General features: G+C 43.2%; 1 protein-coding gene across 2 annotated transcripts; it reads right to left on the reverse strand.

Annotated features, from left to right (window-relative positions):
• Window positions 1-2,149: 2,149 nt before the first annotated feature.
• pax9 (paired box 9) lies at window positions 2,150-10,572 on the reverse strand. Of its 2 annotated transcripts, XM_007567050.2 has the most exons (4): window positions 10,379-10,572; window positions 9,239-9,853; window positions 7,313-7,455; window positions 2,150-3,184 (listed from the first exon to the last, which is right to left on the reverse strand). In XM_007567050.2, the coding sequence occupies exons 1-4, from the start codon at window positions 10,380-10,382 to the stop codon at window positions 2,930-2,932; spliced, it is 1,017 nt and encodes a 338-aa protein (XP_007567112.1). In that variant the 5' UTR covers window positions 10,383-10,572; the 3' UTR covers window positions 2,150-2,929. The 2 variants fall into 2 exon arrangements, with proteins under 2 accessions (XP_007567112.1, XP_007567113.1); XM_007567051.2 differs by lacking the exon at window positions 7,313-7,455 and having other exon boundaries at window positions 10,379-10,571.
• Between the last annotated feature and the right edge of the window lie 1,120 nt (window positions 10,573-11,692).

The following is an 11,692-nucleotide window of genomic DNA, read 5'->3' on the forward strand; positions in this document are numbered from 1 at the left end:
TTCTCTTCCCCCTCCCCTCTGCCCTCCACCTCTCTTAAAATCCCAAGTTTGAGAGGTTTTGCTCACCTGTCTGCTCGACGTTGTTGTTTTAAGACATTAGGAAAACACTCTGGCTGTCGTCAGCTTCTTTGAAAAGTGCTCACTGAGCAGAAGCACGCACAGAGCGCCGTGTTCAGCCAGTGTCAACATTCTCTGCTCTGTGTTACCCTGCAAAAACCGAAGGCTGTCTTGTTTCTGATTGCATGTGAAGAAGTAAAGATAACCATATGACACTGAAGTCAGACTCAACATAATTAATTATAAACACGTGTCGGCCCCTATTTTCAAAACTGCATCTTGTGGACCATAAAGTTAAGCAGCGAGGGCTTTTCGAGCACTTTTTTTTTTTTTGAAAATATATTCATCACGCGGCCTTCAGATGAGCTTGAATTTTAATGTTTTGAGTCAAAGGCCATTTCTTTTTTTTTTTTATTATTTTTTTGTTCTTGGAAGAAAAAGTTGACTTTAAAACAGCATCCAACCCTCTTCTACTAGCAAAAGAATCATTAGCCGTTGACGATAGTTGGTCTTCGGTTAAAGGATGGTGGCGATGGCCAGCCTCTGCAGTCTGCACGTCGCCCCCCCACCATCCCCCTACCCCCAACGCGATGTGGTTCACGTACGGTCAAACACTGCGACCGTGAGCAACGGTCCGTGACCACTGGATGCGGGGAGAGGCGTTTTCCAAGTCAAATCAGCTCATGCATGGGGCGGACTGTTGACACTGCAACGCGGAGGCACTGTTTACGCTGCGACACGGGACGGATAGACAAAAAAAAAAGAGAAAGGAAGAAAAAGAAAAAGCGAAACACCTTCTCGAGTTCCCTCAGCAGCAACATGGGAGGAACAGAAAGGGAGCAGGTGAGCCGCTTTATCAAGAGATCAATCTGCGCCTCCACGCCGCAGCGCAGTTTGTTTAAATCCCCGGTTTCCACTGCAGGGCTAGACGGGGCTTGCTCGACGCGCAGATGAATAATTTATTACTCCACACTTTTCCCCCTTTTTGAAATCTGCAGAAAGCGTTTCTTTTTTTGTTTTGTCTTTCTGCAAACTTGTCATATATAAAGTTTTCTTACTTGACGAACGCGGCGAGCCGGTCAGAAACGGGCCCCGGCTCGACCACTTATCTGCCCGTCGATTTTTCCCGTGCGGCGGCGTTTCAGTTCGCCGTTCCTTCCACACAACGCAAAACCCCATACAAACCTTTTAAATCACAAAATAAACTGAAACTTATTCTGTCATGAATAGAAATGGAGGTTTAAATGGACAACATGACATTGTAATTTACAATGTAATTTAGGGTCTGTTTTTTGCAAACTGACATTAAAGGAAGTCTAATTTACTTTTAATGTAAAATATATAGTTAAACCCAATATGATTCATACCCCTGGCAGATTTAAGCTTGGAATATTTTTTTTTTTCTAATTTGATCAACATTGACTGGAAGTTATATCGACGTTTGCGAGTCGCATAGTTATTGTCCAAACTTGAATCCGATAGAAAAAGTGAAAAGACGCAAACTATCGGTCACAAACGTTTTGGCTGAATGAAAATAACTTTACATCTGAATTATTTTGGTATTTAGCTGTACTTCAAATAGTTCTAGGAATAATAAAAAAAAAAATATATAGTCATTGCCCTGATGTAACCACAATTTTTTACACTTTCTGCACATTGGTCACAATGCAGATTTATTACTTTCAACCGAGATAAAGAGCATGAATAGATGCGATGAGGTCAGAAGACACTCCTGCCTGTGCTGCTTTACAGGCCGACATTGCCGTATGTTGCGATGAACTCGCCGCACTCAAATTCTTCCTGATGGACTGCCCAATGAGGCATGACACATGGAAATCAAAAACGCAGACTTTGAGGGCCGGCTCGCTGTTTTCGTTTGGTTTTTGTTTATGAAAAGCAGCTTCCTAATCATGTAAATCAGACCAGAGTGCCAGAATACCCTGAATTTAGCAGAGATGGAATAAAATGAGACGCTGAAAAACATTTTTCTTTTCCTTTTTTCCCCGCGATGGGGTGTGTACCGTGTTAATACCCCCAAACCCCCAAAACAAGCAGGAATGCCCCGGAGGGGGGAGAAGAAAAAAAAAATCGGTAAACAGCCAAACAATTTAATAAGATACATTCAATTTCACTGTGCAACATTTGTCAATTGTTAATGCTCTGCAACATAATTCCAATTCTGTCCTAATGTGCATGGAGACTCCCATGCATTCTGCAACGCTAATTGCACTTCATTCAACGTACCTTAACCTAAATAAATAAGACTTCTGTGTGGAGCTCTTTCTTTGGCTACACTTTTAGTGAAGTGGGGAAAAAGCAATGCTCCATTTATAAAATCATAAACAACAACCAACAAAAAAAAGCATACAAACTTTAAAAAAAAAAAGCAATAGTAATTTACAAGCACCCTGAAACACTCATGCAAAGTGTTTTTCTTTAGGTTGATTGTATATTTCTGAAGTCGTACATTACCCCGTTTTTGCCCAAAGAGTGTGCAGTAAAGAGTCTGAGAGGAATAGTGTTGATGGGTGGAGAGTGGTGGTCACGCACTTGTCCCTTCAGAACACCTGCTCTGCGCGTCCTTTTAGACAACGAGTTTGTTGTGTCGACCGTTTTACTCCTTTCGGCCTTCGGTCTCGCCGTGTTGAGTTTGGAGTGCGGCGCAGGGGGGGAGGCAAGAGGGGGCGAAGGTCGAGGGAGAGCGTCCCGCATTCGGCGGCGGTTCTCAGTCCTTCATAGAAGGGCGACTGCAAGAGCGAAACGACAAGACTCGAAGTCCGTTGTCCTGTCCCGTCCACTCACCCTCACACCGCCGCCGCCACTGCTCACCCCACCCCAGACTCTGTCCGTCTCTAGTCCTCGGAGGGAACGCTCAAAGCACCGACGCAGCGACCGGGTGGATGGCGTCGCGGCTCGCCGCTATGTTCTTGAAGGCCAGAGGGCCGGCGAGGTCACAGCTGTGGGGAGATAGAGCACTGCCACTGGCCGGCTGCCATGTGGGTCCGGTCACATAGGCCGACGTGGTGGCGCTGTACCCCATGTAGTGTGACACTTGGGTGGGAGGGTGGTAGGGAGGGATGCTGGGCGCTGTGACATAGCTGTTCGCTGTGGGCAATCCACTCGGCGTCTGGAAACGAGAAGGGAAAAGTCCAGATTAAATCTGCAACGTGGATCAAAAAGGTCAAAACTTATCCAGTTGGTTTTGTTTGTGGTTGTTGTCCTCAACCGAGTCCAGTTTGAGTCGCTTTCTTAGAATAAATGAAACGGATGTCATTTGGTGGCAACACTTTTATGAATTTTGGTGACTTTAAGATTTGAGAGTTTGAGAAAGCTATATATATATCTCACACACACACATATACACACACACATACACTGTGGCTTTAGAAGCAAGCTGCAGCAATAAGTGAAAGTAATATCGGCTGAATTATAAACAGCAGATCTAAATCCCTAACTTCACAGCCACCACATAAAAATCCCACTGTCCTGATTTTGATGAAAGTATGACTGATCAATTATGCGCGCTCACGCTCCTGCCACACATTAAAGGAGCATAACAACCATACATGGGTGGCTGCAGTGTTTTTTTTTTTGTTTTGTTTTTTTTTTGTTTTTTTTTACTTTGCGCTGAAAATGGACGTTTCTCTGTCAGCGTCCACATACCACACCAGCCGATGGAGTACAGGCTTGTTGGGGGACGCCACAAAACAGATGTCATGATAGATTTGTGGTGGGGGGGGAGAAGGAGGCAGCAGAAGAGGAAATATGATAGAAAATGAGGAAAGGGAGGGCTACGTCGCAGGAACGGGCTCTGCTGCTCTGGCACAGGAACAGGATTCAACTGGAGGATTTCACATTTTGATCATGGAGACAGAATTTCTTCTCGTGGGTGGTCTAGCTAGTACTAGCACAAATATGTTATTAGTTTTTACAACTGGGATTTTTTTCCCCGCACTTGCATGCCTGTTTGAAAAAATTTAAAAACTAATGGTAATAATAATAATAGTAGTAGTAAAAATAATAAATGCATTATTCAAACTGTATCTTTTAGCCGTTGCGTTAAAGGTCTCGGAGGAACGTGGAGGTCCCGAAAAGGTCGTTTTGAAAACGGCTCAAATTTTCCATCATACTTTTCTAAATCCTTTTTAATGCCTTTATTTCCTCCAGGTGTACGGATATCAAAGAGTGACATAGTGCCCCTCCTGCACCCCCAATCCCAAATCTGTTGCTGCACACTGACGGTCAGTCGACTGAAAGAATGCCAGCATTCTTTTGCCATTTTTACAAGAGAGTTAGCTGCTTAAAAAAATAAATAAAAAAGAGTAGAACAATGGAAACGGTAGTGGCATGAAAATTAAATGAGAGCCCTAGTCCACAATTAATAAGGTAAATTTTCAAGATTTAAAAAAATATATACATATATTAATAAGCTAAGAGCGTGGTGTCTGTGAAGTAGCAGACTTCAGAGTGGCTACCTGAGCAGATAACCAGACTAATTAACCAGCTGTTAGCCACATTTCATATTTGTTGCTCTTTAATTAGCAGTATGGCAGAAAGTTAAATTTAAAGTATGTTTATTCTATATTGTTACTTAGTCTGTGTGCCAAAATTGCAATAGATATTTTTTTTTACCCTAAATCATGAAAACTTTAGTAATCAACATGCTACGTTCACAGCAGTGAGAACAGCTGCTTTTCTGTTTTAAATAAAAGCAATTGAAATTACGCTGCGCTTTTTAAAAATGCCTTTTGTGTGACTTTAGTGTTTTTTCTCAACTTTGTCACGACATGAGAACGTTACACAGGCTTACTGCTTACTTTATGACTTTTTTGTTTTTAATCATTATAAGCCATGAAGATGGAGCAAGATTTTTTGTTTTAGTCGCTTTCTTAGCTCATAGCAGGCCACAAAATCCCATCTGCGGAACGGTGCCAAGTGTATGTCTTGTGCAATTTTCTCAAAGGTAAAGTACAACACAGCAGCTGCACACATACACACACACACACACACACACACACACACACACACACACACACACACACAGAACACAGTCCATCCTGATTGCATCATTTTGTTGGCTGTCTACTTTTTTTTCCCCTCCTTCCTTTTCTGAATATTTTTAAAGTAGATCAACTGCTGTATTTTTGGCTCACGTGATGTAATAACTGACTTGCCTTTTTTACTATTTTATTAATTATGTTGACATAATTGGCTACAAAGACACATGAGATTAAAAGATCAAAATGAACTTGAATAAAATGAAATCATTTTTAAATGTACTTAATGTATTGGCTCGAGCTTTTATTACGTGGCTGTAAAGCCAGATTTCTGTTTATCCTTATGCTCGATTAAGATTTAAACGCCTTCCATTAATCCCACTGTTTATTATTTAAATCAGTGTTGTGGCTTCAGCGTTTCTCAATGCTGCTTTTTTTTTTTTTTTTTTTTTTTTTTGGGGGGGGCGGCATGGCGGAAAGCATGAGGCCTGCTTCCCTTTCAAGGCAGCTAAGCAGCATCCATTCCGACTGCACTTCCCGGCGTGACTTCAACTCCAACACAGCTCGGTGATGCTGCCCATGTTTCCATGGATACCTCTGTCCCTCCCTGTTATCGGAGCGAAGCCTCCAGGCTACCTGTTTGCAACCGCAGCGTCTGGCCCTGCAGACACACGACCTGCTGGCCACTTCTGCTTTTTTAGTTTGATCTAGCCTGCTAATGCTCGAGTTAAAATAAACTCTGGAATAGTCCTTTAAACGGGTTTACTCTTGGTTGCCAAAGCCAGGGAAATGGAAAAAAAAAATCAGGCCTGCATCTTAAGGGGATGTTTGTAATTTAGAAAACATAGGAGCTGTACATGTTTGCATGACTCTCCACTAGTTCTGAGAATGTCTGCTTTCTTTTTCCCTTCTGTTTAAACGTATTCTTCTTAATGCTTGAATTTAATTTCCTACTTAAGTATTTTTTTGCGGGGGATATCTGTCTACCAAATTATGTTTTGGGAGCGCGCTCAGAGCGACATCCCCAGATAGATTTATTGCATATTGAGCCTGAAATTCCCCCCAACTGATGAAGTGGGACGATCAATCACGCCTCGTGGACATCTCTCGAGATTCTTTTTTTTTTTTTTGCTCTTGTCAAATAAAGAGGAAAAACATTCGTTCGCACGCGCCAATGCGCCGTCACCAAAACCAACCTTTTCGCAATTTATGCAAAATTATGATCCGCGTTTGCGTCCAAAACTTATAAATTTTACATTTATTATTATTTCATTGGAATTTATGCTAAAATTTAAAAATAAACAGCTTACTTTAAAATATATGATTTATGCCTTGTGTATCTTGAGGCCTATTTTTCGCCTTTAAGTCTAAACGCGCTGTTGCGTGTGAAACTGAAATAGAGAATTGATTTCTCTATTTCAGAAATCACTGTGTGTGTGCATATATGCATATATATATATATATATATATATATATATATGCACACACACAGTGATTTTAAACACTCACTTTTAAACAGAAACGAAATGAAAATATAAAGAATGTTTCTGGAAACATAATGTGTTCAACTTTATGGGCGCCACTGTTGCAAATCTGATAAGTTTTTATTAATTATTTCTAAAAAATAAAAATGTTCAACAGGCATTTTTAAAAAAAGTTTTTACTCTCCATGTTTTTAAAACCTCATAATTGTCACGAGGACATCGGCGTCCTCGCACCTATTGACTCGCATGTAAGTGTTTTTGGGGAGGTGACAGTTAAGGGGTTAATAGCTTAAACATTCACGGCTGCTTTAAGTCGCTCACATTAAATCAATTACTCTGTTCTCGAATAATTTACCAGAAAACCAAAAAAATCTGACTAATGATTTTTCAGGAGGGTTTTTTTTTATGAGTGGAAATACGTTCGCAATTTAATTTAAGCCCATAATATTATTTTATGAAACCTCTTTGACTTGTCAGTTGCTAAATAAATAATCCCCAAAAGAAATGACCAAGCAGCAGGACCAACGGAAAACCCTGCTTGTAAAATGAAAATAATAATAATAATACTGAAGCGCACCATTAATGTGCAAACCTGCAATGCATGTTGGTGGTTTTTGAAAGGGGGGAGAAAAAGGGGACTTCAAGCCATATAATTATTTTTGAAAAATTAAATCAAGACTGCTATAAATAGATGGGAAAAAATCTGATTTACAAAAAGTGACTGCTTAATTTAAAAAAAAAAAGAGAGAGAGGGAGACATCTCCACATTTTTACCTGTGTGAATTTTGCTTCGTGGGGTTCTAAATGCGCCTTATCCACGCCATTGACTAGAGACGAACTGGCTGGTGGGAAATTACTCCTGTTTATAGCGCTCCATTCTTCTAGTTTGGCGCTGGAAAAGGATGGACTGTCACTAACTGGGGGAAGAGGTAAAAGAGAAACAGAAGAACAGGGAAGTCAGGAAGAGCTTTTCGAAGGAAACTCTGGGGAGAAAGAGAGGAGAAAAAAGAGCGGCCCAGGCCGCTGCTGCACTCTCGCACTCAAAAGCCGAAGGTTAGCCAGGTTACCCTGTGACTGTTTTCTTTTTTTTTTGCACTGAAGCGTGACCGATTGCCATTTCTACCCAGCAATGCTACCATAAATCTACACGCTTTTATTTGCGCACAAATAAAATAAGATTCAATCTGAAACCAACTTTGTGTGTTTTGCAAATTAATATTCATAGATTTAAAATTCTGCTCCTTCATGAATCCATCTAGATTATTTGAAAGCGTTGAAAGAAAAACAAATAAAACGGAAGCTCCTTTTTCTGTTTGTTTTTTCTCTATTTCTGCGATTAAAGTTTAGGCCTTCAGCCTGGAGTGTTAGGGGATTTTTTTTTTAATATATACATTTATATATTTATATATTTATAAAGCTCAGATGATGATGCAGGCTGTATAACTGGACTCTACGGTGGGTCAGTCCATCCAATCTTTGTGGGGTGACTGAAATTTACTTCCTCCCTTTCGTGCGTAATGGACCATCCTCCCAGTGTTTACCGCTGAGAGGCAGCAACCCCATAAAACATTTAAACAAAATTCACGCTTTAGAAGCTAAAATAAAAAGTCTGCCTCCCTATAAATCTATCTGAGCAGTTTTGCATTTGTTGCTCAGAGGTCAAACGCCGGCGCGCACTTTACAATCCGTGCGCATGGAAATAAAAAAACAAATCAACCTACGCGTCTATTTTGACCCCCACCTTTCACAAGGTCTCGATCCATTTTTTTTTTATTTTTTTTTAGTTGCGCAAATGGCGAGATCAGCGCGAAAACCTTAAAAACCCGCAGCCACAAGACATCTGCAAGTGATTTTGGAAATGCATAAATTGTTTAGAAAGGCAGCCTTTCAAAAACACAATCCTCCCCCTGTGAGTTCTCGCAGATATCTGCCTCGCGTTTGTCTCGTTTGGGCCGCTTAAGTTACAGATATACGCTGTTAATATGACGGCGGTGGAAGTGGAGAGGAGCCCGGAACCCTGACAGCACTTCCCCTCCTGCCCCTGGTAAACAAGCTGCTGAGCCCGAGCCCACCATTAACACTGATTTATGCCGGATCCTGTTTCACTGTTTCCAAAACATCTGCGGTCGTGTTGAAGGGGGTTGTGGAGTGGAGCGGTGTGGGGGGGTGGAGTGGAGGGGGGGGTTTAGGCGAAGTCATCTGGGCCTTTACCTGCATGTGTCACACAGACTGGACGGTAAACAAGCTGCTGAGCCCGAGCCCACCATTAACACTGATTTATGCCGGATCCTGTTTCACTGTTTCCAAAACATCTGCGGTCGTGTTGAAGGGGGTTGTGGAGTGGAGCGGTGTGGGGGGTGGTGGTGGAGGGGGGGGTTTAGGCGAAGTCATCTGGGCCTTTACCTGCATGTGTCACACAGACTGGACTACAAACACGAGGCCCTGGCTGTGCTGGGAAACGCGCCAAAGAACACCGAACAAATTCTAACACCTAGAACCTCATGCCAACTCTAGATCAGCAACCTAACGGTATATTATCATTATTTATTATTATTATTATTATTATTATTATTTATCAATTACTACTTTGGAAACTATACACACGCACACACTCAGAGACACACACACACTACCCCCTAAAGCTGGTTCAAATGTGCTGTAGTGAGTAACAGTAACAGGCCTTTGCGCAGCCTTGCTTACTTTGTTGCTCTGTGATAGATCGAATCCCCAGAATATCTGTGACCGAATGCGAGGAGGGCCATATCCTGTGCATGGCCATGTGTCCGGGAAGGGTGGGCATGCCGGGAGGATTGGGCACTTTAGACGCCGGGTAGGAGTACAAGTGGTTGTAAGGTAACGATGGCTGAGGCGGCGGGTGAGGCGCCTGCTTGCCGGACTCGTACTGACTCTGCTGCGCCAGATTCCCGATCTTGTTCCGCAGGATCCGGCTGATGGAGCTCACGGAGGGCAGGTTGAACTTGTCGCACACGCCGTCCGCTAGCAGCCTGTCCCGGATCTCCCAGGCGAAAATCCCTGGGTCCCGTTGCTTGTAAGTCCGTATGTGCTTGACGACGGTGGGCGTGGTGACCCGCGGCTTGCTGCCCCCGATGGCCCCCGGCAGGATGGAGCCGGTCTCGTTGTAGCGGGCCAGGATCTTGCTCACGCAGCCGTGGGAGACGCGCAGCTGGCGGCTAATGTCGCACGGTCGGATCCCGAGCTGGGCCAGCTCCACGATGCGGAGGCGGATGGCGTTCGGGAGAGGCCGGCCGTTCACGAAGACACCGCCGAGCTGGTTCACCTCACCGAAGGCAGGTTCTAGTGTCGAAAACAGGCAGAGGAGAGGGCTGTGAGACATGACGCTAATGGCCAAAACGCACACACGCAGACACACACCCTCTCTCACACACACACACAGGTCTCACACATCTGACATGATGGAAGCGATTTGACACAATCTGATTTCTGGGTGAACTAATGAAGCAGATGGAAGCTTTTTACTCTGCTTATAAACTTTTTATAGCTGTTTTTAAAAAGCCCACAGAGGAACATTTTATGCTTTCTTCTCAGAAAAATTTTCGCTTTGATTTGGAAGCTAATCAGTACGAGTTATGCGAGATGTTTGTTGATATTAACACGATCCAAACGCCACGGGGACGCACCCGAAAATCCCGTGCGTAACTGTCGACTAACAGTCTTCCGCCTAAAACAACTAAAAAAAAAGAAAAAGAAAAAGAGCGAAAAAAAGAAAAAAATCTCGCTGCATTTTCTCACCTTCCTATTAGAAACCGATCGCTGCATCCTCCCCGTTAAGACGGGAGAGAAAAGGACAGTTGAACTCACCCATCGTGTTGAAGCCGCAAAGGAAGTACACGGTGTCCGCTCTGTGCCGCCTCCGTGGATCCTGCCGCGCGTCCAGCGTGTCCCGCACTCGAGTGCAAAAAAAATAAATAAATACAACCCACTTCTTGTGCGACAAAATGAAGAAGAGGGGACAAAATTCTCTTTCTGTTTCCCGAAGGCGCCGGAGACAGGCTTACATTTCAATCTGTTGAAATCAGGGAGGCCGGGCTTCCCGGAGCTTCTGCGCCCGCTCATTGGCCCGCCTCTCCAATCCGCGTTCGGGATCGCGCTGCGCTGTCTGCCATTGGTGAGGGGGGGAGACGTTTGACATGACAGTTTCATCTCTCGCCTCCTCCCCGATCCCGCTCCCCTCCGCCCCCCACCACCACCTCTAAAAGATGGGGACAGCCAACGTGTATGTGTTTGTTATTGAGACAGTTAGGGTGGGTTTTACGCAGAATCAAGATTCTAGATTAGATCATTCGCCCACTGAAGAGTGATGGGCAGAAAAAATAAATAAATACATAAATAAATATGGCTCCTGTTGGCGGATAATCAGGGATATCCCATCTGCACAAAAAAAAAACACAGAAATTGTTCCATGTAATATTATACATCGGTTGCACATTTAATTTTTCATTGTAATTAGTAATGGTGCGTTTATATATATAAATATGGATGACGTTGGCGTTATCCGCTCTAAAATGTGAAATTCTTGCAATGCATCCCAACTGTGTTGTACGTTTCCATTTTTTCACAGTTGCGCACAAAAACATTTTTTGAGAGAGAGGGAGAGAGAGAGAGAGAAACAAATCAACCGAAATTTAATTCAGAGTTAGATTCTGACAATTTAACCATATTTAAGACGCCAAATCGCGCAGTTCGTGCGTAAAATTTGCTTTGATGCTCCAATATAAACCCAGAGAATCGCTTGGATCGCATCTGCGCGCACAGGACGGATCAAGTGTTCCCAAATAATTCAATTGCGCTTGTGGGCTTGCAGACCTTTTTTTTTTTTTTAGCTGTAAAGGGGTTATTGAGATTCGGCGTTTGCACGCAAATGCATCAGGTAGTAACTGTTTCTAGCGGTTTCGTTAACTCGCATTGGCTGGATGAAAAGCCCACTGGCAGCCAGTAGGAGAGATTTGTTGCCTCCCTACATGAGAAACAAACACGCCATAACTTTGCACCTCCACTTTCTCCCCATTGTGACACATGCTTTGGGTTATCTTGTATCATACGTTCTTTTCTAACAAAGGTCTGACCTTCATCTCCCACTCTAAAGGGATCAATGTGCATGTAAACATCAAACGG

The sequence above is a fragment of the Poecilia formosa genome, unplaced genomic scaffold, assembly GCF_000485575.1.
Source record: "Poecilia formosa unplaced genomic scaffold, Poecilia_formosa-5.1.2 Scaffold203, whole genome shotgun sequence".
Classification (NCBI taxonomy): Eukaryota; Metazoa; Chordata; class Actinopteri; order Cyprinodontiformes; family Poeciliidae; genus Poecilia; species Poecilia formosa.